Source organism: Rhipicephalus microplus, chromosome X, assembly GCF_043290135.1.
Source record: "Rhipicephalus microplus isolate Deutch F79 chromosome X, USDA_Rmic, whole genome shotgun sequence".
Lineage (NCBI taxonomy): Eukaryota > Metazoa > Arthropoda > Arachnida > Ixodida > Ixodidae > Rhipicephalus > Rhipicephalus microplus.
The window spans coordinates 482862027-482890024 of NC_134710.1; the positions used below are offsets into that span (position 1 = coordinate 482862027).

Consider the following 27998-nt stretch of genomic DNA (forward strand, 5'->3'; position numbering starts at 1 on the left):
TCTATCTATCCAGCCACCCACGACTTTTAGCTCTCCTGGCCGTTTTAATGATGGTATCAATACGAAAACCGGTATGACTTAACATGAGTGTATGACGAGCATAAGCGACTAGTCATAACAAGAAAACCATCATATGCATGACATAAATGTCAAGATTTCCATTTCATTGCCTTGCTGTTCTTGCGGTGGTTTCGTTGACATGACATGTTGAAACACTGGTATGGCATGACATGACTGCAGGATTACCACAAGTGGTAGACCCTAACACGGAAATCATGACATGCCTGTCTTGCAAAAACACGACTACTTGCCACGCTAATGACGCACTCGCAGCCGTTTCGCTAGCTTCACATATACCAAATGTGGTATCACGTGACGTGAATAGACGACGAAGGTAAATGACACGTATAAACATGATGATGATAACATCAAAGTGATGTACGGCATAATTTACGTCCACCTCGTAACGTTGTGCAGATTTTAAAGTGACATATCAACCTACCTCATTCGTGCTTCGCGTATCATTGGCTCCCATTGTAGGTGGGATATGCCAAATTTTTTGTACTCTAAATAACAAGGGGTTCCAGATGTTGACGCGAACACCAGTTTATATCCTTTGCGTGTACCATTGCTCTCGCTTAGTCACTTTTATGATCAGATGTGTTTCGCAAGCGCGTTAAATGCAACGTTGCTCTTCCTTACGGGATTCATGGGGTTTTCAGTCGTGTTTTATTATTACTATTCTCTCCAATGTATACAGTCACAGTCTGCACGGGAAATACTATGAACAATGTCTGGTAACTTTGATTGAGTGGGTCCATCACATGCACCAGTTCGTGTTTAAATTTTCGGCTAGGAAAATGCGCGACTTGCACGTGGAACAGTCCCAAAAACTGTGCCAACGCTTTGCTAACACCTGGCACATAAAGTATGAGTGCACAAGCTTGGAACTGCACCGAACGCGATGAGGCGGATTTTGTGGGTATCGTTACAGAGTATCCGTTTTTATAAAGTCCACTGCGCACCTTGGACTGGTCACAGGCATGGTCCGCTTCACTACAGCAAAATTAATGTGCTCTCTGTATCTAGAAAGCGGCAGCAGAACGTTTGTGGCAGGCTGGGTGCACTGACTTGTAATGTTGGTTAGAGCTCTGCACGGGCCGATTTTTCCAGCCCGGGCCCAACCTGGCTCGAAAGCGCCATGTTGCGGCCCACCCGCGTGCAGTCCGGTGTTTTATTGATATAGCCGTTATAGGGACACTCTCAGCTGGGTTTTGCCGCCGGCATCACCGTCGCCGTCATTCACCGAATATGTATACGTATTTATATATATTAAAACGCGAGAAAGAAAAATATTACAGAAAAATTCGCTAGATCACACTTACAGTTGAATTCGGTGATATGCGAGGCACAAATGAGGAAGGTAGAATTGCCACACTAAAATCAACACAACGTTACGAGGTGGACAGAAATTGTGCCGTACATTATTTCCATGACATGATTATCATGTTTGCACCTGGTATTTGGGCTCGTCGACCATTCACGTCACGTAATACAAAATTTGATATATGGGAAGCTAGCGAAACGACAAAGAGCACATCATGAGCGTGGCATGTAGTCATGTTCTTATATGACACGCATGTCATGATTATCATGTTTTTACCATTCGTATACATTCTTCATTCATTGACATCACGTAATACCAAATTTGGTGTATGGGAGGGTAGCGAAACGACCGCGAACGCATCATGAGCATGGCATGTAGTAATGCTCTTACATAATACGCTTGTCATGATATCCACGTGAGGGCCTGACACCTATGTTTGCCTTGCAGTCATGTCATACCATACCAATTTCGCGATATGTCTTGTGAGCGAAACCACTGCAGGAGCGGGAAGATTACGACATGTAAATCATGACATACATGTCATGATGTTTAATTGATTTGAGTGATATGTGGGGTTTAACGTCCCAAAACCGCTATATTATTATGAGAGACGCCGTAGTGGAGGGCTCCGGAAATTTAGACCACCTGGGGTTCTTTAACGTGCACCCAAATCTGAGCACACGGGCCTACAACATTTCCGCCTCCATCGGAAATGCAGCCGCCGCAGCCGGGATTCGAACCCACACCCTGCGGGTCAACAGCCGAGTACCTTAGCCACTAGACCACCGCGGCGGGGCCTGTCATGATGTTTATGTTATGACTAGTTACTTATGCTCGTAATACAGTCATGTTATGCCATACTGATTTTGGTATAGAGCCAATTATCTAATCGGCCAGGAGAGCTAAAAGCAGTAGGTGGCTAGATAGATATATAGACCGATACGGTCAATCTCGACAAGGTTCGCTAAGAAATGCATTGCATTTACAAGACGACGCCGCGCGGAATCGAACGTCTAACCTTTCGTTTGGGAGCGCGCGTCGTTAGCCACTCAGCCACGACGCCACGACGAAGCACCTCCTTCAACGTGGAAATGGCAAGCTATTTATATCTACCACGGAATGAATGGCATATTTTTAGCATTACCAGCGAGATGGCGCGACGGGCGTGCTCGGACTAAAAGTCGGCGCCCAGCTCGTCACCATGTGCCGATGCATGCTCATCTCAAACGCGTGTTTTGACTACGCAGAGAAAAAGGGCCTTAACCGCGCATTCAACCTGTGGTGGGAGAAAATCGGGCGTCTTCAACGTTGACTGGAACGATTGTGTTTAGTTGCCGGGCGTACAAAAACACTTCACTTTCTAGACAAGCGCCATTTGTGAAAAGAGCACATTTTTCAAACACATCGAAATAATAATGGGACCACTTGTTATTTCACACTTTTCTCTGTACCCATAATCACGGTTCGTTCCTCGTTTTTAAATGCGAAGCATTTCTCAGCAAACTTTGGCGACTTTGAGCGTATCTACCTGTCTATCTATCTATCTATCTATCTATCTATCTATCTATCTATCTATCTATCTATCTATCTATCTATCTATCTATCTATCTAGCTATCTATCTATCTATCTATCTATCTATCTGTCTGTCTGTCTGTCTATCTAGCCGCCTACGAGTTTTAGCTCTCCTGGCCGTTTCGATAATGGTATCAATACCAAACTTGGTATGGCATAACATGACTGTGTGGAGAAGATATTTCACTAGTCATATTATGAGAATCACGATATGTATGTCATAAAAGTCATGATTTACTGTTCAAGGTCCTGCAGCTCTTGCGGGGGTTTAGTTCACATACGATGTTGCAAAACTGGTATGATATGGCATGATTGCGTGGCGAACACAAGCGGCAGACCTTAACAGGAAAAGCATGACAGGCGTGTCATGCAGCAACGTGACTATATGGCACACTCATGATGCACTCGTGGCCGTTTCGCTAGCGTCACATATACCAAATTTGGTATTACAGTACGTGAAGTGATGACGAAGGTATGTGACTGGTGCAAACATGATAATCATGAGATGCTTGTCATGTGAGAACATTACTACATGCGACAGTCGAGGCACCAATACATTTCGACGTGATGTGGTGCGCATGCTCACCGGTGATCATTTCGTCGCGTCATGCCGGCGTTGCCACGCCAGGCGCCGGTCCTGCCATATACTCCGAGGCGCGCGCCGCACTGCATTGTCTTGACGCATGCGCGTTTCAGCGCGTCTGGCGTCCCTCCTTTACGAAAACAGGGAGACTCAGTGTTTTCTGGGCAACGCGTTGGCGCCAAATGCAGCATGACGCATTTCACACCGCTTGCCGTCGGGCTGCACCGATGAACACTGGTCATGCCTGGCGTCAGACTATAGAGTGCTCGCTTTTTGCTAACGTAGCGTCGTTGTGTCCACCGTGCGCACGTGTCGACGCTACATTGGAGTATATTGAGCCCTTCATGATGCCCTCGCGGCCGTTTTGCTATCTTCACATATACCGAATTCGGTGTTACGTGACGTCAATGGAGGACAAACTATATGACTGCTGCAAACATGATAATACTGACACGCGTGTTATGTAAGAACATGACAACATACCATGCTCATAGCGTGCTCGCGGCCATTTCGCTAGCTCCATATATAGTAAATTTGGTATCAGGTGACGTTAATAGATGGTGTAGGTAAACGACGCATCCCAACATGGTAATCATGACACGGAAGTCATGTAAGGCATCATTTCAGTCCACCTCGTTACGTTGTGCTGATTTTAAAGTGACCTATCAACATTTCTGATTTTCGTGCTTCGCATATCACCGACTCCTGCTGTACGTGGGATCTGCCAATTTTTGTTTAAACAGCGCGTTAAGTGTCCAGCTGTAAACTTTGTAAGTTGGCTCTCGCCCTGTGTGGATTGTTTGCGTGCGTCATGTGTGCGTGAGCAGTGCCCTGTACGTTCCGATGTTCTTGCCGTTCTCAGCATGACATTTTAAGTTGTTGCTATCGCATATATTGCTTCACCCATGCGGCGAAACTGTGACTTTATATAGATGGCCATACCCGTCCGGGGCCCTAATGGCTTTGGCATGGCCCCACCCAGCCCTTTTCAGCCAATTATGCCTTCAGCATAAAGAAGGCAACGTCCGGTCTTTGGTTACTGCAAAGATACCTGTCGCAATAAACATGTTTTCAAGAGTGTTTTGAGAACTCTCAGTTTTACTACTTGCACTGGTACTATGTTACTTTCAAATATTTACACTCTAACATTTTTACAAATTATTGCAGAGGAATATAAAAAATAACTGGAGTCATAACTGGCTTTCAGACCTGCCCAGAACAAATCATGCAGTCTTAATATTGCACATCAAAGAACGACTACAAATTATAATACCGCTATAAAGTAAAAAAACAAAAATAAATAGTTTCAGTCTACATAAATTGCATACGAGCTGGGGCTAGGGAGTAAACTTATTAAGTCTTTTGCAAGCTTAGTTTGTTGCACAATACAATGAAATGAAGAATGTGGTTGCCTCTTGTGGTTGTGGTTGCAGCTCGCGGCAGAAGCAATGGAGGAGAATGAAATGTATGGCAGAAATAATAATAATGTGAAGAGCAAGAAGAATAATACGCCGTAGTGGGCCATCTCCTTAGCAGAAGCCTCGAGCGTGAGCTGTTGGCCCTAACATTGTGATTCCTCTGTCGGTCGTTGCCGCCTGTTTTTAGTATCGAAACACCTGCTGTGTAAGTGCCGTTTACTACAACAAACCCCGTTTCAGAGTGGTGGAGGTGCGGGGCAACTCAACCTGGAACTCCGCAACAGAAAACTATCTGCTCCCCCAGAAATGGCTGAAGAAACCACCCCGAAAAGTACGACCCAGCCTCCCATGGTCATCGTGCCCATTGTGCTACGCATGCGTGATCCACCTTTTTTTGATGGTGCGATGGAGAAGTCGTTGAAGAGTGGCTATCGACATTTGAGAAGGATGCACGAGCAACAAGCGGGACGACCCTTCGAAGCAGCAATGCGTGCCCTCCTACCTGAAAGACGGTGCGAGCCTCAGGTTTAACAACCACCACTCGGATTTCACGACTTGGGGGGCTTTTAAGCTACGCATTGCCGATATGTTCGGTCGACCCGAGGTATGCAAGCTCCATGCCGAACACCGCCTACGGGGACGCGCACAGCTTCATTGGGAAGGCGTCACAAGCTACATCGAGGACGTGCTCGACTTCTGCAAGCGTATTCATCCTTCTATGATACAAGCGGAGAAGATCAAGCACATCCTGAAGGGGATAGACGATGATGCCTTCCAGTTGCTGCTGGCCAAGGGCCCACGCACCGTGTCTGAACTCCCCAATTATTGCCAGAGGTTTGAGGAGTTGCGTAAACAACGGGTTATGACACCGCGGCCAGTGGCTACGAACGAAACTTTCGCGGCGTTGACCCTTAGTGGAGATCACGACACGCTAGTGGCGGAAATCAAACAAAATGTGCGCGAAGAGGTGGCCCGAAACTTTGGTGCCTGTCATATCTACCCACAACGGAACCCTCTTCTGAGTGTCTCGCACACCATTAGGCAGATATTACAGGTGCGGGCCTCCGAGGCACTGCCATGTGCCACTCAGACAACTGTCAACGTGGCATTGACCTACGCTACTGTTGCCGCATGTCCACCACGACCTCTACCCTTGTAGACTTATCAACCGCTGCGAGTACCAACGACGCCTAGTACACCGCAGTCTTGTGGCAACCCCTGGCGTACAGCTGATAATCGTCCTATCTGCTATGCATGCGGGTACCCAGGCATGTCGAGCGCTTCTGTCGACGGCGCTTCGCAGCAACTCCGCTGGCACCAAGATACTCCGACTACTGCTTCCTGGGCCCATACGACGCACGACGAGACCCCCCAGCACAACATGAGCGACTTGCGGGTGAACGTGAACCGCTACCAGATGAACGAGACCGCCAACCTGCTGCCGATTACCTATCGTTTTCACCTCGCCGCTCCTCTTTCCCACGTCGTCGTTCTCTGTCAACTCTGCGTCGCCGATCAAGACCGGAAAACTTACTACCGCAGCTCTGGAGGCTCGAGCTACGTCGTCGTCACAATGTGCAAGTGCTCGCCTGTCTCCCACCAACATTATGAAAGTGTTTGTCGAAGGTTCACGGACTTTCGCTCTCGTGGATACCAGAGCTACCATTTCTGTCATGAGCCGAAAACTTAGCTACTCTATACGAAAGGTCATGATGCCACCATCCGGTATTTTGCTTAGTACAGCGAGCGCGCGAAAAATTTGACCAGTTGGAGCATGTACGGCTAGAGTCATCACTCAGAAAGTTTTGTACCACATGGAGTTTATAGTGTTGTCCACATCTTCACTTGATGCAATACTCGGATGGGACTTCTTGTCGCGCCGCCACACCGCAATTGACTGCACTCGCATTCAGGTGAAACTTTCTGTGTTCACCGATGCCTCGTCTGCCGACACCTACCAATTTAACGTTAGAAAGCTTCGTGTGGTCACTGACAGTGACGTTCCTCGCAGTGTCATCATTGTCCTTGTCGACCGCACTGACTTTCCTGGAGCTAAAGCTTTGTTCACGCCATCTGCCATTTTCAGTCGTTACCATGGCACGTCTCTCTGTATGCCATTCTGCTGCGCAATGATTATGCCACTGGTATAGTTGTTTAATATGCCAGATTATGTCCTCTCACATTACACCACCACGAGACACTTGGTCACGGTCACCTAGTAGACGAACGCTCTTTCGTGCCTATTGAATCCCATGGCATTGCCCCAAAACTTCAGTTGGATGCTGTAATACCTTGTTTCCATCCGGATGACGTCTTTCCGGATGTATTCAACCGCTCCATTAAAAGCTAGCTCTCTCGAAATCAACGGGCAAAACTTATAGCACTTCTTCAGGAGTACAGACATTCATTCGACTTTCTGCAGAAGCCAATTAGTCAAACCAACATCTTCATTCACAGCATCGATACGGGAACGCGTACTTCTTTGTGACAACGTCCCTACTGTACATCAGCAACAGAACACAATACAATTGCGGAGCAAGTAACTGACATGCTTCGCCACGGTGTTATCACGCCCTCCTCAAGTCCCTGGTCTTCGCCTGTAGTGCACGTCAGAGAAAAAGATGGTTCAATTATATTTTGTTTCGTTACGGACGCCTCAACAAGGATACATGGAAAGATGTCTACTTTCTTCTCCGCATCGATGACGCCATTGATTTCCTGCAAAGAGACGAATATTTTTCGTCATTGGATTTGCATTCAGGATACTGGCAGGTGCCGATAGAAGAATGTGACCATCCTAAAATAGAGTGCGTCATGACAGATGGCCTATATGAATTCACAGTATTGTCATTCGGTTTGTGAAAAGTGCCTGCTACATTTGAGCAAACAATCGACAGCATTATACGCAGCCTGAAATGGCAAGTATGTTTATGTTACCTAGATGACGTTGTCGTGTTTTCCCTAGATTTTCCTATGGACTTCGCCGGTTTGCACACGATTATTCAGTGCCTCACCTAGGTAAACCTTCAGCTTAATTTGAAGAAGTGCTGCTTCACGGTGCGTCAACTCGTTATACTTAGCTATGTGGCCTCAGAGGATACAATTCTTCCAGACATAAAAAAACTTCGTGGAGTCGCCAAGTTTCCAAAACCGACAACACCCAAAGAACTGCAGAGCTTCCCTGGTTTGTGCTCATATTTTCATCGTTTCGTCCGTAACATTGCATCGGTCATAGCAACGCTCTCAAAACTACTTGATCCCCTTGCCAACCTTTCTCATTAGACCCAAGCATTCGATGACGCCTTCGACACATTTCATCACCTGCCCACATCACCACCTATTTTACGCCATTATGACCCAACAGCCCCGACCAAAGTGCACACTGATGCTAGCGGCATCGGCCTTGGCGCAGTACTCTCGCAACATAAGCCTGGTATTCCAGAATATGTCCACGCATATGCTGGCCGCGCACTCAAAAAAGCGGAAACTAACTATACTCTGTCAGCAGGAAAGAGTTCCTCGCCATTGGGTGGGCGTAAAGCAAATTTTGTCCTTACTTGTACGAAGAGATTTTCGACGTTGTCACCGACCATCGCCCACTCTGTTGATTAGCTTCTTTGAAGGACCCTCTGGCCATCTTAGACGTTGGGCACTGTGTCTTTAGAAATTTGACATTCGCGCCATCTACCGATCTGGGCGAAAACTATCACACGCGGACGCGCTTTCTCAATCACCAGTTTGATCCAGGGAACACCTGCACCAAGAAAGTGGTATTGCTATCACTGTCATTTCCATAACGAGCGTGCCATTTGAGCTGCGTAAAGATCCACGAATGTAATCTCTTTAACGTCTTTTCCGACACTTCCTCATCAGCATACCCACGCACTCTTCGTCGTCAAGCCACACACTTTGCGATACTAGACGCACTCCTATATCGAAAAAACCACTAAGTGGATGTGCGTTAATGGCTTTTGTTTACACCAAGTCATATGGGATCTCATGAAAGTGCGCATTTTTATGCTGATCCACAGCATGCTCACTCTGGAGCGCTGAAGACGTATGAAAGCCATCGCCAGCACTACTACTGGCACGGCATGTACACCTCCGTCCAAAAATACATCCAATCCTTTTCATTCTGACAACAACGGAAGTGACTTGCCCATTCACCCGGACTACTGCAGCCTCTACCATGTCCGGCACGTCCTTTCGACCGTGTAGGCATTGGTGTATATGAACCGCATCCTTACACCGCGGCTGGCAATCGATGGGTACTCGTCGCTCAGGACCATCTCACGAGATAAGCAGAAACAGTTCCTCTTCATTCAGCTGCTGCTCAGGACGTAGCCAGCTTTATTTTAAGACCATTCATGAAATACTCAGCGATAGAGGGCGCGTGTTAATATCCGAAATACTTCAAGAACTCCTTCATGCATGCCATACGGTTCACCGCACTTATACTACCTACCACCCGCAGGCCAACGGGCTAACAGAGCGCTTCAATAGAACCCTGGGAGACTCGGATGTGGTGCCATCGTTTGTAACGTATGCATACAATACCGGAACGCAGTCAACAGGCTTTTCGCCTTTTTTTTCTATACGGCCCTGAGCCATGTGGTATCTCTTGACACCATTTTGCCATATCGCCCGGACGCTTCCGAATTCAGTCCTGTTTGTGAAATTGTGCGGCTTGCTGAAGAGTGTCGTCAGTTTGCCTACTCATTCACATCTCACAGGCACGCCTTTGAAAAAGAACGCCATGACCGCGAAAAGCAAGTACATAGTTTCGCCATAGGATCGCTCGCCTGGCTTCGATTGCGTTTCACTCTCATGGCCGCCCCAAAGTACCACAGTCCTTGCCGCATCGTGGAACGTCGCTCTCATATAACATATGTGATCAAGTCAGTCAACCTACCCACAGATAGGCGCCGCATTGGTCGTGAGACAGTTCACGTCACTCGCCTTAAGCCATATCATGAACGTTTTCTTCTGCCCTCACCTTGACTCACCAGGATGGCCTCCCTTTGTCGTGGAGGTGGTGTAAGGAGAAATAAGAACAATATGCCGTAGTGGGCCATCTCTTTAGCAGGAGCCTTGAACGCGAGCTGTTGGTCCTAACGCTGTGATTCCTGTGTCCGTCATTGCCGCCTGCTTTCAGTATCAATATACCTGCTGTGCAGGTGCTGTTCACATCAATAAACCTCGTTTCTATAATACTCTGTGTGGTTTTCACGATATAATAATGACAGAGAACGTACAGGAGGGTTTCGGTAATTTTTACAATCGGGTGTTCTTCAACGCGTACTGACATCGCACAGAACACGAGGCTAAACCATTTCACCTCCCACGAAATGTGACCGTCGCGGTTGGTATCAAACCAACGACATTCGGGTCACCAGCCAAACACCATAGCCACTGATCGACCATAGTGGACATGTGGCATAAAGGAAAACGTGGTGACAATGGTGGAGAATAAAAAAAGAAAGGCAAAGAAGAAGCCGACTTTCCACAGGGCTAGCGCCCAAAGTGTAGGCTCACTTCGTGTGAATCGGGCACGTTTTGATGTTTCAGTACGCTTAATTTGAAAAGGCGTTAGCTTTTTAGTCGACAAAATAAGTTGGCTAAGTTCAAAGAACAAAGGCAAACAACGTGAACACGCCTTCCTACGGATGTCTACTAGACACAAGCCTAATACGGGCCTGACTCGTGCCCCAGAACGACCCGGACAGGCCCCGGTATGCACAAAAGCCCGGACTTTTAGGCCGGCCCGGGCCTGTGAACTACCGTATTTTCGACCTCATACCAAAACAGATATAGGTCCGCTTCGATAGGCCACTTTTATGTCAACAAAGTTTACGTACAGAAGTCGAAACATGATTTTCATTGTTCTACACCTTGCCAGTTTGGTCAACGCTTATTTTGTTTTTCGTTTTTTTTCCATGCCTCTGCCACACCAGACAATTCGTCGTCTAACCATGAACTTCATCAAGTTACGCTATGCGTTCCGCCAATGTTCAGCAACTCAAATGCGTCAGTACGTTTCGCTGAGCGGCAGAGTTTCTCCGTTTAAAGTCTATCTAGACTTAAATCTTTCCCTAAAACGTGACAGCTGATGTCACGTTTTTTCTGCCTGCTCAGGCCAATCGCCCAGCCTTTTGGGCACGGCGTAATCTCAGAACGCCAGCTCCTACAGCCTAGTATTTTCGACTGCGAGGACACTATACAACGACTGCACCACCATGATTCATTGTTTGCCATCGTCTGTAGCAAAAGAGTCCAAGTGACGACTTCACTTTCATTTAGTCGCATGCGTGGCTCAAGGCTGAATGTCATGCTCAACGTACCAAGCTGGCCCGCGGCGGCGAGTTGGCAAGACTGCAGCGCTTCCGCCTTTACGTTCCGCCTGGCCATTCCGCGTCCTTGCACCTCATTTTCTAAATTCTTGTTAGGCAGGAGTGTGTCCCTTGTTTCCGTTGGCTTTAAGGGCGCAAAGAGGTTTACAGTGTGTGTTCTTGCTCCATCGCACATCTGACTTTGCGCAGGACATGTATTTATTCTTACCAGCATCACTACGTTTACTGTAGGTATCTCGTCGTCTTTTTGCCATCGCGCAGCCAAATATTAGTACAGGCTTCGCCATCACGCTCCTTACATGAACTTGGCACCTGTTTTTGTGTAAGAAGTAACGACATTTTTTGTAGACTATTACAATACCTTTTGTTTGTATAACCACCCCTTATATAACACCCCTCTGAAGCACCTAAAGTAAATAAAGCAACTGAAATGAAACTGTAGCTCTCAATTTTTATCCTTCTTTTCATCATCTTAAACATGCTTTATGACGTGGCTCTTGTAAAACAGTTCATCTTGCTTGTGCTCCTTACCATGTACCATCAGTCAGGACGTTGCGGCCATCGAAGGAGTAGATCCTTGGGGGATAAGGAAACATGCCTCCACCACCAGAAAAGAGTTCTCGCCAAGAGTTGAACACGACTTCACCCTGCAAGAAAACATTTTTATTAGTAACACCTCTGCACACAGATGTAAACTACTTCCAAGTGATTTGCTGAGAATTTTGACACAACCTAGCATATTTACCAAAAGCAGTCTTGCAAAAGTTTCCAAGGTAAGGTTAACAATAATCCTCGTGCATTTCAAGCTGTACACACATTCATTTCTTTCGCAGTGCCTTAGGTGATTCGTGACATTTTATATTGACACAGCTGATCAGAGAAGGATGAGGGCTTCATGTGGGTATAGCAATGTTGTTCTAACGTAGCGATCAGTGTATTCCGTTATGACCGTCATCAGCAGGCGCCATGCTGTCGCTGGGAAGCGTAGCCGGGCAGCGTTCCCACGCCTGGAACCCAGTTTTCTCGGAACCAGCGTCCATAGATGACGGGGGAGCGGCGCTCTTTTAATCCTCAAACAAGTAGCCGACTGGCCCGCTGCCTATGCCCGCCAGGTATTGTCTCTGCTTGCCGGAGAATGAGACGTCGTGTCACCACGACGCCGTGAGCCGTTCCAGAGAGGACAACAAAGACAGCGTCTTCCTTGGAAGAAACGGCGGCCGCCGCCACAAAGTGCCCTGCTAATTGAGCGGACAGATTGGTGGGCCGTTTGATGTCTGCTGTCCGGAGCTTGGGACCCCTCGACCAGCGACACACACACGACGAGGAAGAGCCCCTCTGGCGCCACTTTGCAGTGCAGTGATCACGACTCAATATTGGATGCTCACGTGGGCCGTGCACGCTCGTACCCCTCACCTGTTGTGTGTGTGTGATTGGTGTTCCACTCAAGAAGGAGGAGCCCGACAGGGCTTATAAGGACGCCGCAGAGTGCGGGACGTCGCTCTGAACTGTGTAACGGTTCAACCACCACGCTCGTGGTTTGTGAAAACTCTGAACCTTTCTATGCTGTAAATATTTGTAAATAGTGCCATAAACTTGTTTGTTTTTTCGTATCCCCATCTTTTAAGCACTCGTTTCCTCAACCCGAAGCTACACCACGCTACCGCAAGAGACCGGGCAGCCCCCGATCTGCAACAACTGGTGAACAGCGCTGGGATCCGCAACAACGGGTCCTCAGAGCTGCGATCCGCAACAACTGGTGGCAGCGGTGGGATACGAAGCTACAAGTGACAACCACAGTCGGCCCAAGGGAAGCAGCTGGCTCGAGACATGGATCACGTATGGGTGAGTGCTTGGGTTTTCCTTTGAGTGAACCAGGTTCTAAAAGAGGATTAAATTTTAGAACTGGTAGTTGACTTTGCCGAAAGACTCAGTTTCGCCGTTTCGCAAAGTTTTTTTTGGAAGTAGCGAGCACTCAGTACGATCATGGACTTACGGGAGCTGCAGAAGTCAGACTTGTTGCTGTTGTGTGAGGAATTGGGGATCGATACAAAGGCTTTGGCACGGAAACCCATAATCATTCAAGCGATTAATGATTTGGGGGCTGATTATGAGGAACTAAGTGAAGAATGGGACCTCATTATTGAAAGAAAACTAAGAGCAGCTCAGATGGAAGGAAAGAGTGAAGACGAAAGAGAAGACCTCAAGATAAAGTTTTTCGAACAAGACTATGAGTTGAGTATGAGGTTGGGACCCCAGCGAGGAGTACTTCTTCTCGAAAATGAGGCAGAATTCGAGATGTCTAGGTACATGCAGCCATATGAGGTATCATGGGATATGGGCCTGTATCGTAGACTGTTTGAACGAAAATCTAGGCAACTGTTGTGTGAGCGAGACACGTGGTCTCAGAAGCTACTCACGGTTCTGCGCAGCGAAGCAGCGGATGTTGTTGCGCGACTCAGTGAGCAGCACGTGAACAACTATGAAGTTATCAAAGCAGAGCTGATCAGAAGATTCGGAACTTCTGTTAGCAAAAAGAAAAAAAGACTCGCACCGGAGTCTGAAAGTGAGGCGCGTCACAAAGCGCTGGAAGTTGAGGAGCGTCATGAAGCGCTAGAAACAGAGATCGTGCCAGAGAAGGGCCCGCGTATTCTAGAATTCATCCAAGTAGAGTATGCTGAGAACGAGGCCGTGGCCGGTCTGGAGGTGGGGACGATGTCGAAAGACGCTCCTTGCGCGGATGAGGAAGGTGCCAGCAGCCCTAATGGGCCCAGTAAGAGGCTGGAAACCTTCTTCATGCCTCAAGAGGACGTTTCGACATCGTCAATTGTAGGCATGGATAGCGCAGTGGCCGGTGAGAGCAAGAACGCCATGCTTCAGCAGTGCAGCCCTATTATCGAGGTGATTTGTAAACATCGCACAAAAAGAAAGAAGCGGAAGCGTTCGTCACTGCGTAAGCCTACGACAGGTCCCACCTTGTCACGAGAAAGGCGTAGGGGTAAGCCGTTCATCCGTTTCAAGAAACGTCAATCGTAGCATTCATGGAGGCACAAGCGGCGAGCCAGGTGTGGAGGGGGAAAAGGAGGGACGTCACCCAAACGAAGCGCGCGGTTCAGTTTGACGACTTCGGAAAAGCGGCCTTTCCCGAAGGGTATAAGTCGAAAGGGCAGAGTGGCTAAATACCGCGCAGGGGTGAATACAAAGAGAAAATGGCACAGGCTCCCCCCAAGCTTCTGGCGTCACTTTCAAATTCCTACGGGGAATAGGACGAAGTGCAGAATGAGGCGTGACAACAGGACACAGCCTAGCATTCATGCGTTTTGTAGCCTCTGGCGTGTTCGAAAACCACCGGGACCGCGACCCCATCGTGTGCGATTCAGGCGAAACTAGTGTAGAAAAGGGGGCACGGTCAGTTTTAGTAATTGTTGCACGCGCATAATAAGTATGGTTATTCAGTGCAACATTGAAGATTCATGTAGGAGTCGTTTGAATTGTGTATAGGTTACAAGATTTGTAGTAAAGTTTGCAGAAAGAAAACCGCTGAACTGGAAGTGCTTTAATCACTAGTACGAAAATATCGAAAAGGTAAAAACAGAAAAGTGTTATTCTCGAGCGTTTTTAAGGTATAAGAAGGGCAAATTGAAGGGAAGCACTGACGCGCTCAGCCGCTCTTTTTAAGTCATTCTGGGTGCTCTTGATGCATCAAAATTGATATTTTAGTTGTTTTTTTTCGTGCATCTAATTATGAGAATGTTTAAGGTAGCACATTTGGTTTCTCAGCACAAGTGAGTCCTGATAGTTTTGAGTGTGAGCTTTTTGTTAAAGCTAGTGAAGAAAATTGGTTTGCCATCCCTCTTTTGGTTTGGTTTGTTCGAAGGGGGCCGAGTGCTTGCTTGTGCATGTGGTCGAGTTTCAGAAACGGTGTCGAAGATTCGGCAAACACCCAGACCATGCCACAAGCGAAGGCCAGTTCCTGGCATTAAACTACGGACCCTTTCGTCGTCCCTGCGAGCAGCAGCGGTGACTGCTGCCCTCCGTGACTCATCTGGCGAGGGGGAAGCTGTTATGACCGTCGTCAGAAGCGCCATGCTGTCGCTGGGAAGCGTAGCCGGGCAGCGTTCCCACGCCTGGAACCCAGTTTTCTCGGAACCAGCGTCCATAGATGACAGGGGAGCGGCACTCTTTTAATCCTCAAACAAGTAGCCGACTGGCCGGCTGCCTATGCCCACCAGGTATTGTCCCTGCTTGCTGGAGGATGAGACGTCGTGTCGCCACGACGCCGTGAGCCGTTCCAGAGAGGACAACAAAGACAGCGTTTTCTTTGGAAGAAACGGCGGCTGCCGCCACAAAGTGCCCTGATAATTGAGCGGACAGATTGGCGGGCCGTTTGATGTCTGCTGTCCGGAGCTTGGGACCCCTCGACCAGCGACACACACACGACGAGGAAGAGCCCCTCTGGCGCCACTTTGCAGTGCAGTGATCACGACTCAATATTGGATGCTCACGTGGGCCGTACATGCTCGTACCCCTCGCCTGTTGTGTGTGTGTGATTTGTGTTTCACTCAAGAAAGAGGAGCCCGACAGGGCTTATAAGGACGCCGCAGAGTGCGTGACGTCGCTCTGAACTGTGTAACGGTTCAACCACCACGCTCGTGGTTTGTGAAAATTCTCAACCTTTCTATGCTGTAAATATTTGTAAATAGTGCCATAAACCTGTTTGTTTTTTCGTATCCCCATCTTGTAAGCGCTCGTTTCCTCAACCCGAAGCTACACCACGCTACCACAAGAGACCGGGCAGACCCCGGTCCGCAATAACGGGTCATCAGAGAAGGGAGCCGCAACAATTCTAACCTGGACTAAATGCAGCTCTATGACCTTCAAGCCTGAGGAGGTACCCAGCACGGGCACCCTGCGAGTCTCATTTGTATATTTCTTGCTCATCCGTTTAAGAAACCATTCATAACGCGAATATTTTAGCTATGCGAGGATCCCCAGCACGAGTATAATCGCATTAGGAAGATCTGAAAAGTCGGTATGTGGCATCTGAGCTACTTTTTCGACGCTTTGTCGGCTACTGCTAGTTACACCAGTGGAAATTCACATCATCTGCAGCGGGTTTCAGCAGGTTTCTTCGCCCTTCGAGTGTAATGTCGGTGGGAAGAGTTTGCTGAGCGAGGCGGCGGCGCCCTTTCTTCTGAGTGAAGTCAGCCTTGGGTTCATGAAATGTTTTTACACAATTATGTTCGTGATTTTGATGACTTCTTTTTTTGTTGTATTCTTTCACACATGTTCCGTTGATTTCAACCCGGGAATGAGCAACGCAAACATTCTTTCAGTCCAGCATTGACTACTTTATAACGAGCATCATTATGTCACATGAGATCTACAGATGAATGACGAAACAAGCTACTCAAGCTATACATAAAAAAACGTTTTGACAAGAAAACATGTACCCTTTTGAAGCAAATAATAATGCTGGCTGAAGGGACTTTCTATTGTTCTTGAGGTTTTTGTTACAACTGTTGTTTAACCTTGAGAAAACGGCACATAATAAATGTTCGTAAAACACTTTTCTCAACGTCTTATGAGTGACATACCATTACCGAAACTGTTTGGCGAATCGTCATGAGCAGTACAATAGAAAGTTCTTGTTAATGAGGCATTCTTCAGCCCGTCTGGTGTTTCAGAAACATATGGCAATATGAATTACCTGAAGTTATATCTGTAGTCTACATTTATTATTAATGTATAAAAAGAAGACATATTCTTCTAGCTCTAACCTTACACTTTTATACTCCTTAGTTTGGTAGATTGGCCATCACCCTTATGCGAGGCGAGAATTGAGAGCTTAGTCTTCTCCTTTCTTTTCGATACGTGGCTTGTAGTGTGATAATATATTCCTTAATTGTTATTGGTACAAGGTGGCATTGCAAAAATATTTAAAGCTTACCAGACCACTATTTGAAGAGCAGCTACACAACTTTTTTGGGCCACAAGGAGCTGAGCATTTAGTTTGTATATTTTTCTATTGCAATTTATCTAAAACTATGGTGACGATAGTAGGGTTCAGTAGCAATTTCATTAGCTACAGGCCCCTGACAGGAGCCGGAAATTGCTTCAGTTGACCGTTATATTTCCACTGTTGCTCTATGCAGTTTAGTAAGCCTCCGACAAAACAATGTAATCTAACAGTATATTGACTACAGTCAGATAACAACAAACTAGGATGTTATTAAGCGCTTTTAAAATTTTGAAATTCATAATTCAAGTAGAACAAGTGAATTCTACTAGACTCAGGGTTCAAGAGTTGGTGACAGGAATTGGTCATTAGGATTTAAAAAAAATATTCCCGAAAGAGCGAAACAGAACGGGTGAAAAAGTGTATGCGTTAGTAACACATCATAAGGTTATGATGAACGAAGGCTGGCAGCTAACCGTTTTTCATCGAATGTCATGAATCTGCAAAATACCGGTGAAGACACACACTGGCGCTACCGCGAAATAAGTAGTTTTTGTGCAGTTTGTCAGATAGGTGGTCACAGCACGAAGCAGTGGGATCATAGGGTATACAAGCAGTTTGTTGATACTTGCTCAGACAGCCAGCGCTCGCGGCCACACCCTTATAGTCAAAGTTCAAAGTTGCAGCTCGAGCCACAATGTCCGCTACCGCGGCGTTCTTTCATAGTCCTCCAGCCAGCGAAAGACGGACGAGGCGCTTCGTTTCGGGTAAAGGAGCAATCCACGGCAAGCTTTGAAGACAAGGTGATGTTATCGCATGCATCTTCCGTGCGATCGAGATGGACAGCGTGTTTCATGTGTATGCTTAATTCTTGTTCTTTGCGAACACTCGACCGTTTTTACTCACGGGTACATTATAAAATGGGCGTATAAGAATTATCGATTGTGACACGGAGGTACAACAAACGTTTCTGTACTACGTCCGGCTGGCAGCACAAGCCAGTGATGTCTTGGACATGGGGCCTCCGCCATGTTGCTCCTAAACCCATTCTCTTTTCTCAATAAATTCATCCTTAGTCTTCTTCTTGGACATTGCACGTAACTTTTTTTGTCCTAAAAACAGATATTAATCTGGGATGCAGGCTCTAGCTTGAGTCGCAGCTGCTTTTACATCAGAGCTCTGCGTAACGCGCTTCATTTAAAAGGGCCCTGCAACACTTTTTCAATTAACAAACGAATGGTTTTTTTACAAGAGCTTACTGCCTCATAAATAGTCAGCGTATTTTTTTAGAATTTGTCTACGACGAATGTATATACGCATTCATCACACATTTCAAGCGCCTTCTCTCTTTCTTCTTACCGCAAACGAGCTGAAAGCTACGCAGGGAGGAGGTGAGAAGGGAGCAAGATGCGCTCGTTCGTCAGCGCGCGTCATCATTTTGAGTCTTTTCTGATATTTTTTTTGCTTTTGTTTTCAAACACGCAGTTATCTTTCCGTGTGACCACAAGCGCGTCCCCGGGCTTTTAGTGATGTGCCATGGCAGCCATAATTTTGACCATACGGCGGTTACAAACAAGATTATAAGGCAACAGAACAACACACAGGGAGTTAAAACAAAAATCACCTCATTACAATGTCAAAAAATAATACGGCTGCTCTCATAATCTAAACAGAATTTATGAAAATATGGAGTGAAATTCAAAAAAAACCAGGTAAGTCTGTCAGTCAAAAGAAACAGTAAAACAGTACTTCAACATCAACACGAGTATTTCATGATGTATGTAATTCAAGCAACGGGACAAAAAAAAACATTTCATGCAGAACAATAAGAAAAAATAAGAATAACACTTAGGTTTTTAAAATCAATATTATGCAATTTTCTAATAATTCTGATGAGGAGAATTGCACAACTGATGATGGCAACACATTCCATTCTTTCATTGTTCGAGGGAGGAAGAAATTTTTATATGCACCAATGTGTAGTTGTGGCGGAATGATCATCTATTTACTTTAATATTTATTTAGTACCTACTGCAAACAGTAGACCGTGCAGGAGGAGCAACGAAAGGGAACACAGTGGAAAAAGGAACATATTTGCACACCAATATTTTCTTGCTACCCTACGCAATAACTTAAAAGCAAGTACATACTAAGTTGAGTGAAATAAATATATACTACCAGAAAGACTGAACTCATGAGATGGCTTTACATAGCATGGTATCAACAATGATGACTAAGCAAAAAGATGCATGGATTTTTCAAAATCAGGAATGCCATGTTCAGGAAAAGCATATGTAGGCAATATTTCCATTCACTAACGGTTCGTGGAAAGAAGGAGTGTTTTCCGAGTTCGCTTTAGCATAGGTATTAAGTATGGTGAAACATCAATGCTAACTTCGTGCCCGGAAAAAGAAACGTGACTGATCCCTTTGGGTAGGAATATTTATAGCTGGTGGCAAGGTTGCAAGCGTTGTACCCCAAAAAGCTCAGGTCACTTCATTTACAAGCTCCTAACCTCAAAATTGAAAGCACATTTTTAAGTTCTTTTCAAGGGCAAACAAAGCTGCTCTTCATTTAGCGCATAAAATGAACGTGCGTAAAGTAGAAGAGAATACTTCATAAGTTTCTTTTAGCTCAAAAAAACAGTTATTTTGAACATATTTTACCAAATAAGGGAAGAAAAGTGTAGAAAATCAGCGGGCGATTTTCTAGAGCTTTTGTTGTCTACCAATGCTAACAAGCCACATCGGTGGACAAAATCGGATGCCATTAAGGGCCTGTGTTTGTAAACATTAAAATGATCTGCAACAAAAAAATACTACGTGCCTTCACGGAGGCTCTTGAGCATTTATTGCGCATTGTTTTGCCACTAAGAGAAAGAAATAAATGCTACAGCAGCAAATTGTATTGTGACGCGAAGAAAAGCGAGCCGCTAGAATTTTGGGGCGCGCAGCTAAAGCAGAAAGCGCACACGAAGGGAGCATGCGCAAGACGAGCGTGGGCTAACAACTGTCACAGCTCGACACCTAAAGCTATGGCGGCTACATTTCCGATGGAGGCGGAAATGTTGTAGGCCCATTAGCTTAAATTTGGGTGCAGGATAAAGTACCACAGGTGGTCGAAATTTCCGGAGTCCTCCACTACGGCGTCTCTCATAATCATATGGTGATTTTGGGCCGTTAAACTTCACATATCAATCAATCATCGACACCTAAAGCATTCTGCTCACACAGAGAGATAGCCGTACGAAACGAATGCACAAGTATACACAGGTTGAACGCAAACAACTGCAACATTTTTTACTTCATTGCGTGCGAACGGTGCGCTCCATCCATGAACGCAGCCGCGGCAGAGAGTAAAATGATGTTTGCCCGAATTACGAGATGAACGTGCGCGCGCGCGAGACCTCGCCCCGTGGAGACGTGTGCGCATTGTAACGCGAGGTGCGCTGCACTTCAAGGCCTACATATAGTGCGGCGTGTTCAACGCATCAGGTCATGCGCGCCGATGACGAATACGAAAGGTACGCGCAGCCAGCGACGGCGTCCGATTCGTCACTATAGAGCTTGGCGTGCTCACCCTGCCGAGGCGAGCATTTTTGGAGCGGCACATGCGCTCTGTGTTCATCGAACGTGTCCGCGGCCTTCGCACGTCCGCCTTCTTCTGTTGACGCTTACACAATTTGGTCGCTCTTTGCTCCTAAACCGATGCTTTTTTGGTTGATGCGCGTGCATTTTCTCCCTCTGTGCACTGTTTGACATCGCATTTCAAACCTGCTTTCTCACAAGCATTGCTTTAAACGCTCTGGGAGCCACAAAGTAGCTACCATGATCGCATTAGGCTCCACCACGGTGGTCTAGTGGCTAAGGTACTCGGCTGCTGACCCGCAGGTCGCGGGATCGAGTCCCGGCTGCGGCGGCTGCATTTCCGAAGGAGGCGGAAATGTTGTAGGCCCGTGTGCTCACATTTAGGTGCACGTTAAAGAACCCCAGGTGGTCGAAATTTCCGGAGCCCTCCACTACGGCGTCTCTCATAATCATATGGTGGTTTTGCGACGTTAAACACCACAAATCAATCAATCAGATCGCATTAGAAATGAAAGCGTATCTAGTTACGTATATACGAAAGCGCACTTCGAAGGCTTCCCAAGCATTCCTTTTTCTGTCCGTGTTGCAGCAGTCCACGCTGTTGTTGGTCTACACGCACATGTTGTTTATGATCCCTTCAAGTCGACACAAAATAATGTGGTCTTTGATCAATTTTGAGTGTAACACGGCCGCAGTGTTCCAAACGCACCCCACGAGCCGCAATTTAGCCGAATGCCGCTGCCGCGCGCATTACAGAGGGGTCTACTGCTAATGGGAACACCGGAGCGCGTGTCGTCTGCTCAGTGCCACCGCCAGCTGGCTGCGGCAACTACTTTCACGCAGGAGCTGTGAGTGTAGCCGGCGGCGCTCGTTTGTCGTCTGCTACAGTTGCGACAGCCCTTGAGCTCGTCGCGAAGTCAAGCATGACGCTTCAAAATTTGTCCACTGGCTGCATGGCGAGCTCAAAAGGGAAGGTATAGGAAAGTGGCAAAGAAATTAGTCTATCTAACATACTACATAACTGATATCCCTTTCAGTCACGGCACTCACATTTGTGGACACGTACTTTGAAGAAAGTCACATGCTGCTTGTTTTTTCACATCGCTTGAAACTCGGTGTGCACATTCCTGAAGGCTTAGGAGTGTACAACTAGCAATCATTTTGTTGTATTGGGCTCCGTATTGCCCCAAAAGATCTTTTTTGCTGAAGTCACTACAATGTTTGACAATCGTTCGACGTACCACGGTTCAGAACTAACGTGAAAAATATTTTTCCCTGCTCGAATCAAATGCAAAAAATAAACAAATGGTGCATGCATTTTGGGGTTACCAGGTAATTATTTTTATGCAATTTTTGAACCTGGCTGCTAGGAGAATAATTAGACATACATTGCATACTCATTACCTTCAATCAGTGAAACTCGCAAAAGAGAACAGATTCCTCAATTTTTTTCTTGGGAACGTAATAATGAGTGCCTTGGAATTACACCCCAATAATTTATTGTGCTTCTTACAATGGCATCAGTATGCGTGTTACAAGGGAATATTTTGGTGGTTAAAGAAGCATGGCTTGTTTACGGCCGCCTTTTTTCTAGCATAGCTTTATAAAGAATATTTTTTCTTGTGGAGCAAGGCCCCACTGCGGTGGTCTAGCGGCGAAGGTGCTCGGCTGCTGACCCGCAGGTCGCGGGATTGAAGCCCGGTGCGACGGCTGCATTTTAGTTAGAGTGCTAAAATGCTGTAGGCCCATGTTCTCAGATTCGGGTGCACGTTAAAGAACCCCAAGGGGTCGAAATTTTCGAAACCCTCCACTAAGGAGATATGGTGGTTTTCGGACGTTAAACCCCACATACCATCACGTATTCGGAGCGCGTATTTTATGTGCATTGATGCAGATTGAGTCTGGTGTGCGCAAATTGAACAAAGAATTTACAAGCACCTTTAACTGGCGTCAACAGAAGGCTTTTTCGAAGTGGTCAATTCATTATCTAATGAGAAGAAAAACGAAAGACGACAATCCGACTGATGGTCCACGGTATAGCAATCTGATTAGAGACCATTCCAGAGGATTTTATTCTGGCTCGAAGAAAAGTGACTATTCTAAGATTCCACGGCAGCGCTTCGCAATGAGCTGAAGCATAGCCGCAACTGTAGCAGACGACAAACGAGCACCACCCAATGCACTCACTGCTCCTGCGCGAAAATAGTTGCCGCTGCCTGCCGGCATTCGCGCCGAGCAGAAGACACGCGCTCCTGTGTTCCCTTTAACAGTGGACCCCTCTGTACAATGGGGTCTAACAACAGCACGTGGAGCGCATGAAAGAGGAACGTACTCTGTTTATGGGCCGTCGTCGCCAAGCACGCCAAACTCCTCTGGGCGCGCGGGCTGCGCCGTGACGCCAGACTATCAGGTTTGCACTTTACGCCGGCGTAGCGTATTCATGTCGGGCGTTTTCGCGCGTAACTGCTATGCCGTACTATATCTAGTTCTTCATAGTGTGACGAACGCACGCCCTTTGTGCCATCTCGCTACTGAACGAAAACGCGCTAAAATTGCGGAGCTATGACGACCAACAAATAGTATATGGTGTATATAAATAGCTTGCCGCTAGCAGTCTGGACAACGCATATCCATGACCTAGTAATAAGGGGCCGCGCGCTGCGAACGTACGATTGACGCCAAACGACGGAACTTCTTGTGGCGGCGCAGCTTATGGTTGTGGTTACCACTGCGCACAAACCTGCGCAGCTTCTATCTCGTCCCTGGTTAGCCCGACGTGACACGGCCAGTTGCTGCAACACGCTTCTGATAAGGGAGAGCACCACCGCAGTTTCATCGGAAGCTTACGTCACCGCTGCTGACTATAAAAGCCAAGCTGTTAAGCTTCGTTTCATTATTGCTACGTTACCTCTGACGAGTGTAGCGGCATTATGCTTGATCTGATCAATTTCCTGTAGACCGAATAAACAGTTATATTTTCATGTTGGGATCCGTCGTTCTGTCGACAAGGCATCCTACACTTTGTTGCAAAGGGCCCTGCAACACTTTCCCAGGTTGGAAACGCCACCATGCTGCACACGAATCTCAGTCAGCCTATGGCAGCGGCCTCTGTGTTTATGGCGCTGTCACTTGAGTTTATGGCATTAATCATACAGAGCCGACGAAATTTTTCTATCTGATTTTGAAATTAGTTGTAAACTGCAGACCGCATGCTGCGCTATAATATTCAGCTGGCATGTTCCCAGAAGCTATCACTACCAATCTGCAACGTTTTCTGATCATGCTGAAAACGTGTTGCAGGGACTCTCTAAAAGATACATCACTTGTTTTTCTGATATTCATTAGCGCAGGTCAGAAAGCTGTTGAGCGGTCAGTCAAGCAGTCATTATAATAAAAACAAAAGGCTAAATGTTCATGGCATATATCCTTACCGTGAAATGTTGCTAGAATTTAAGGCGCGTTAATGAAGTAACTTTTCATGTGCGCCACACGATAGAAACTAGCGTTCAATAGAAAGCGGCTAAGTGAGAACGTGAACAAAAAGTCCTGGGGAGCTGTATATGCATGCCTACCTTGAGGTTGACCAGTGGCAGGTCGGCGTCCTTAGCTCGCACAATACTGTCGAGATTCTGAACCCGAGAAGCCAGCAATGCGCGGAAGGTGCCACGCAGGTGTGCTTGGCGGGACTGGCGGTAGCACTCGTAGTCGGCGCCCCGCACCCCGTGTAGGTCTCCTGTCCATGGCTGGTTCAGCGCAGCCACGCGAAGCTGCGCCGGTGCAAAGTGAAAGCCGAAATGCTCTCCCAAGGAGCCGTGCCCTCTAGATACTTGTCAACATTACACACAAACTATTTGTCCCAGCTCACGTTAAAAACACGAATAAAGAACCAATATACTCCTGCATTATGCGGCTGCAAAACTTGTGCATCCTTTCGCCCCCTGTCCTCTTCTTCCACACACACGATCTTTTGTTTTATTGAAATAGAAAATAAACAAAGGACTTTTTGTCCCCATTTCTTGGCGATGGCTAGCCCTTTCCGCTTTCTTGTTACAAACAAATTATAGAGAAAAAACTAGATAGCATATACACATATACACAGTCCTACATAGGTGAAAGCAAAAGTTATCCTATGGGCAGAACAAGCACGTAGTCGCCACGTTCACTTTTAACTTTTGTCCGCTCAGTAGTGTTCACAAATCTTCGTTTCTTCGAAGAAGTGTTGCAGAACCTTCATTGCTTTTCTACACATGATCTTAAGCAGCACTTCGGGTAATTAACAAAAACCTATAAAATTTCACAAGCTTTATAGAAAAGCGTCGAAGAAAAGGTGTAGCGGAGATGCCCTACATAGGAAACCCAGTTGCCTTTTCCTGTTCCATTCGTACTTGATATAATGGTGGCTGCAAAAAGTTAACTATACCTGATGACCCTTAATAAAACAATGTCGGCCTTTTGATTTTTGACCCAGTAAAAAGCATTTTCCTAATTAAGGAATAACGGAGTTACAATAACTGGAATCTCCGCCTGAATTTATTTAGGCCATCAATAATATAGTTATAACAAAACTGATGAGAAACATAAAGAATGATTGTAGTTTCCGGTTGTGCTATCTCGAAATAAAATACCGTGTCAGTGCAGTGAACGTGTTCATGAAAAACACCTTAAGCGGGAAATCCAGGAAAACTTACTAGGAACAATGTATTTCACATAGAGACCGCAAGACCAACATTTCAAACGAATAAATATTACTACATAAATGGTCACTGAATTTGTCATCAATCGATTATTCTTTGTAAAAATTTTTTCTTCTTTGAGCGAAATATCTAAAATATTCGCAGGTGATTTACAAAAGACGGGAACACCGGTTATTGTTCATTTCTTTCAGTTCGCCTAATTATTTGGTAGGCAAAACAAACATGAAACAGTTTGATACATGGTGGTACTTCTTTTGTTGAATACCAACTGCAGCGACTATGTGCCATGTGTTACCCCACACATGCAACTTCTGTATGGTTGAAGGAAAGAAGGGTATATTTAGGGGCTCGTTTTTCGTTAGACACAATATTAACGTGAAGTTACAGTCAGTGACGCTAAGAAAGTATAGGGGATGTTTTTACATGTGACTGTTATCTATTTGTGAATAACGAAAAGTGGACAAAAAATAGCTTGCCGTTGGCAGCGACCGAACCTGCGAGCTTCCAATAACGCGCCCGATGTTCAACCAACTGTGCTACCATGGCTGCTATCCTCCCGTCCACTTTATGGGGTATGTATGTACATTTAAACACGGGGCCGTGAGTCAGCGCCTCCTGTTGCCATTGTGGAGAGTGTGGGGCACTCATTTTTTGTCTGTGGGCGTCACGTAGCACGTACTCTCATTACTAGCTGGAAGCTCACAAACAACAGCTAGCATACCGCCTGAAGGCATGAAGTCTGCCAAAACGAGACAAAAATGTGAATGAAGCAAGGAAAGGTAAACTTAGGGGATTGCTTTCTCTGTTAGATAAAATAATAATAAGAACTGACAGACAATTCTGTGACATTTGCAGATAATAAATGCTTCAAAAAGACACAGCAGAGTGAGAACAAAGCATTTCACATACACGTGAAAATTATCACAGTCTCATCTTACCTTTCTTTTAATCTGGTTCCCATTTGCAAATGTAAAAGAAGAGACAAGATATGAAAGACAAGACAGTAGATGACAGAGAGATTCTGAAGATATTAGAGCTTAATAAACATTCTGAGAAATATCTTTGCACCGCATGCAAATGTCGGGATAGCAAGAGCACAGAAATCCCTGGAGGAGTACAATTCAGGGCACTACCGATCTATCCAGCATTGTTTTTTTACTGAATCCGCTACGAGAAAGTGTCAGTGCTAGACCTCTGCTACTCCTTCAGTGAAGCTCTATTTGAGGTTGTGCTGAACTTCTGTTGTTGACATTGGGAAACTTCGAACACGCCAGTCCGGTATTGTCGAAATCGTATGTTCTACAGTTTCATAGTGGTGCGAATGATGACATTCTTGCTAAGCAGACATGACTTAACTGAGTGGCGAAGTAGTGAAAGAGTAGAGGACACACGTGATGTAAGACACAAGTTTCCTAAGGCTGACAAGTGTTAGCTTCAGCTTAGCATAATGACTGACCCGGCCAATAGAGCGAGTTAGTACGATAGCATATATTTTTGTTGTTGTTGAAGGCTCCGTGGGGAAAAAGCGCGCGTCTCATTCAGCTCCTTGTCCCTCGTCTGTGTCTGTGTGACGCAGAAACTTCAACCAAATATGTTAGCATGTAAAAGAAGCCACAAAGAAGCCCACACAGCTCCACAAGCAGTGCGGTCTTCGAGCAATATTAGTTGTGCTGTCTCCATAAATTTACATTCGCCTGCGAACCGTTGCATAAATAAGGGCGTGTGAATACTCACTTTTAAAACCAAATCGAATACGAAAACTTTTCAAATTGAAAGGCAACAATTTGAGAACAACCTCCGCATTAATAGCATTTTATTAGCGACAAATATTCATACGATTTAACAAAGTACATTACAAATACTTTAACCAACAAAACTACGACAAATTTTTATATTGAGGCAAGGTCATGTGCATCATGCGTAAAGTGAAGCGTGTGGAAAACGACAGGCGAAAGAAAAAAAAGTAAACAGTTCTAGCACTCAACCTCACGTGAATAGTTTATTAGAAATCAAAGAGTACAAATGCCTACAGTTATCAAAATTATTTATTTTTCTTTATTTACCATTTTAGAGAGCAAAGGGCATGAAAAAAAAAAGCTGAGCAGAGCTTGACTACGCTTTTCAACTTGTTATGGTTTAGTGTGACTCAGTTGCAGTGCACACATTTTGAGCAAAAAAAAAAAGAAAACCCCAAACTAAAATATTTCTCATATGCGCAAAAGCAAAATTTGCACTCAGATTACTTCATCAAAAGCATATTACCTATGAAATGGCACATATCAGCTTCAAAAGCAAAATGCTTGAAGCTCAGACCTAGAGACTACAACCAATATCATCACAATTTTGTGCTCGAACACTTCAAACAGAGGGCAAAGTAATTCCTAACAGTTGAGCACCGGAATTCATGTAAGAGTAATTTAGTCGTATTTTTTTCTAAAACTAAAAGGGTA

At 45.9% G+C, this 27998-nt stretch overlaps 1 protein-coding gene across 4 annotated transcripts in view; it reads right to left on the reverse strand.

The window, feature by feature from the left end:
- The window catches only part of Mp (collagen XV/XVIII-type protein multiplexin), a 731849-nt gene that overhangs the window by 39053 nt on the left and 664798 nt on the right, over positions 1 to 27998 (reverse strand). For 3 of the 4 annotated variants that reach the window (XM_075880876.1, XM_075880875.1, XM_075880877.1), the window contains 2 exons: positions 24427 to 24621; positions 11843 to 11958 (listed from right to left, as the gene is read on the reverse strand). In XM_075880876.1, the coding sequence (XP_075736991.1) occupies positions 11843 to 11958; positions 24427 to 24621 (311 nt within the window). Of the gene's footprint in view, positions 1 to 7575; positions 7680 to 11842; positions 11959 to 24426; positions 24622 to 27998 lie in introns of those variants that run through there. The other variant, XM_075880878.1, reaches the window with a different exon arrangement.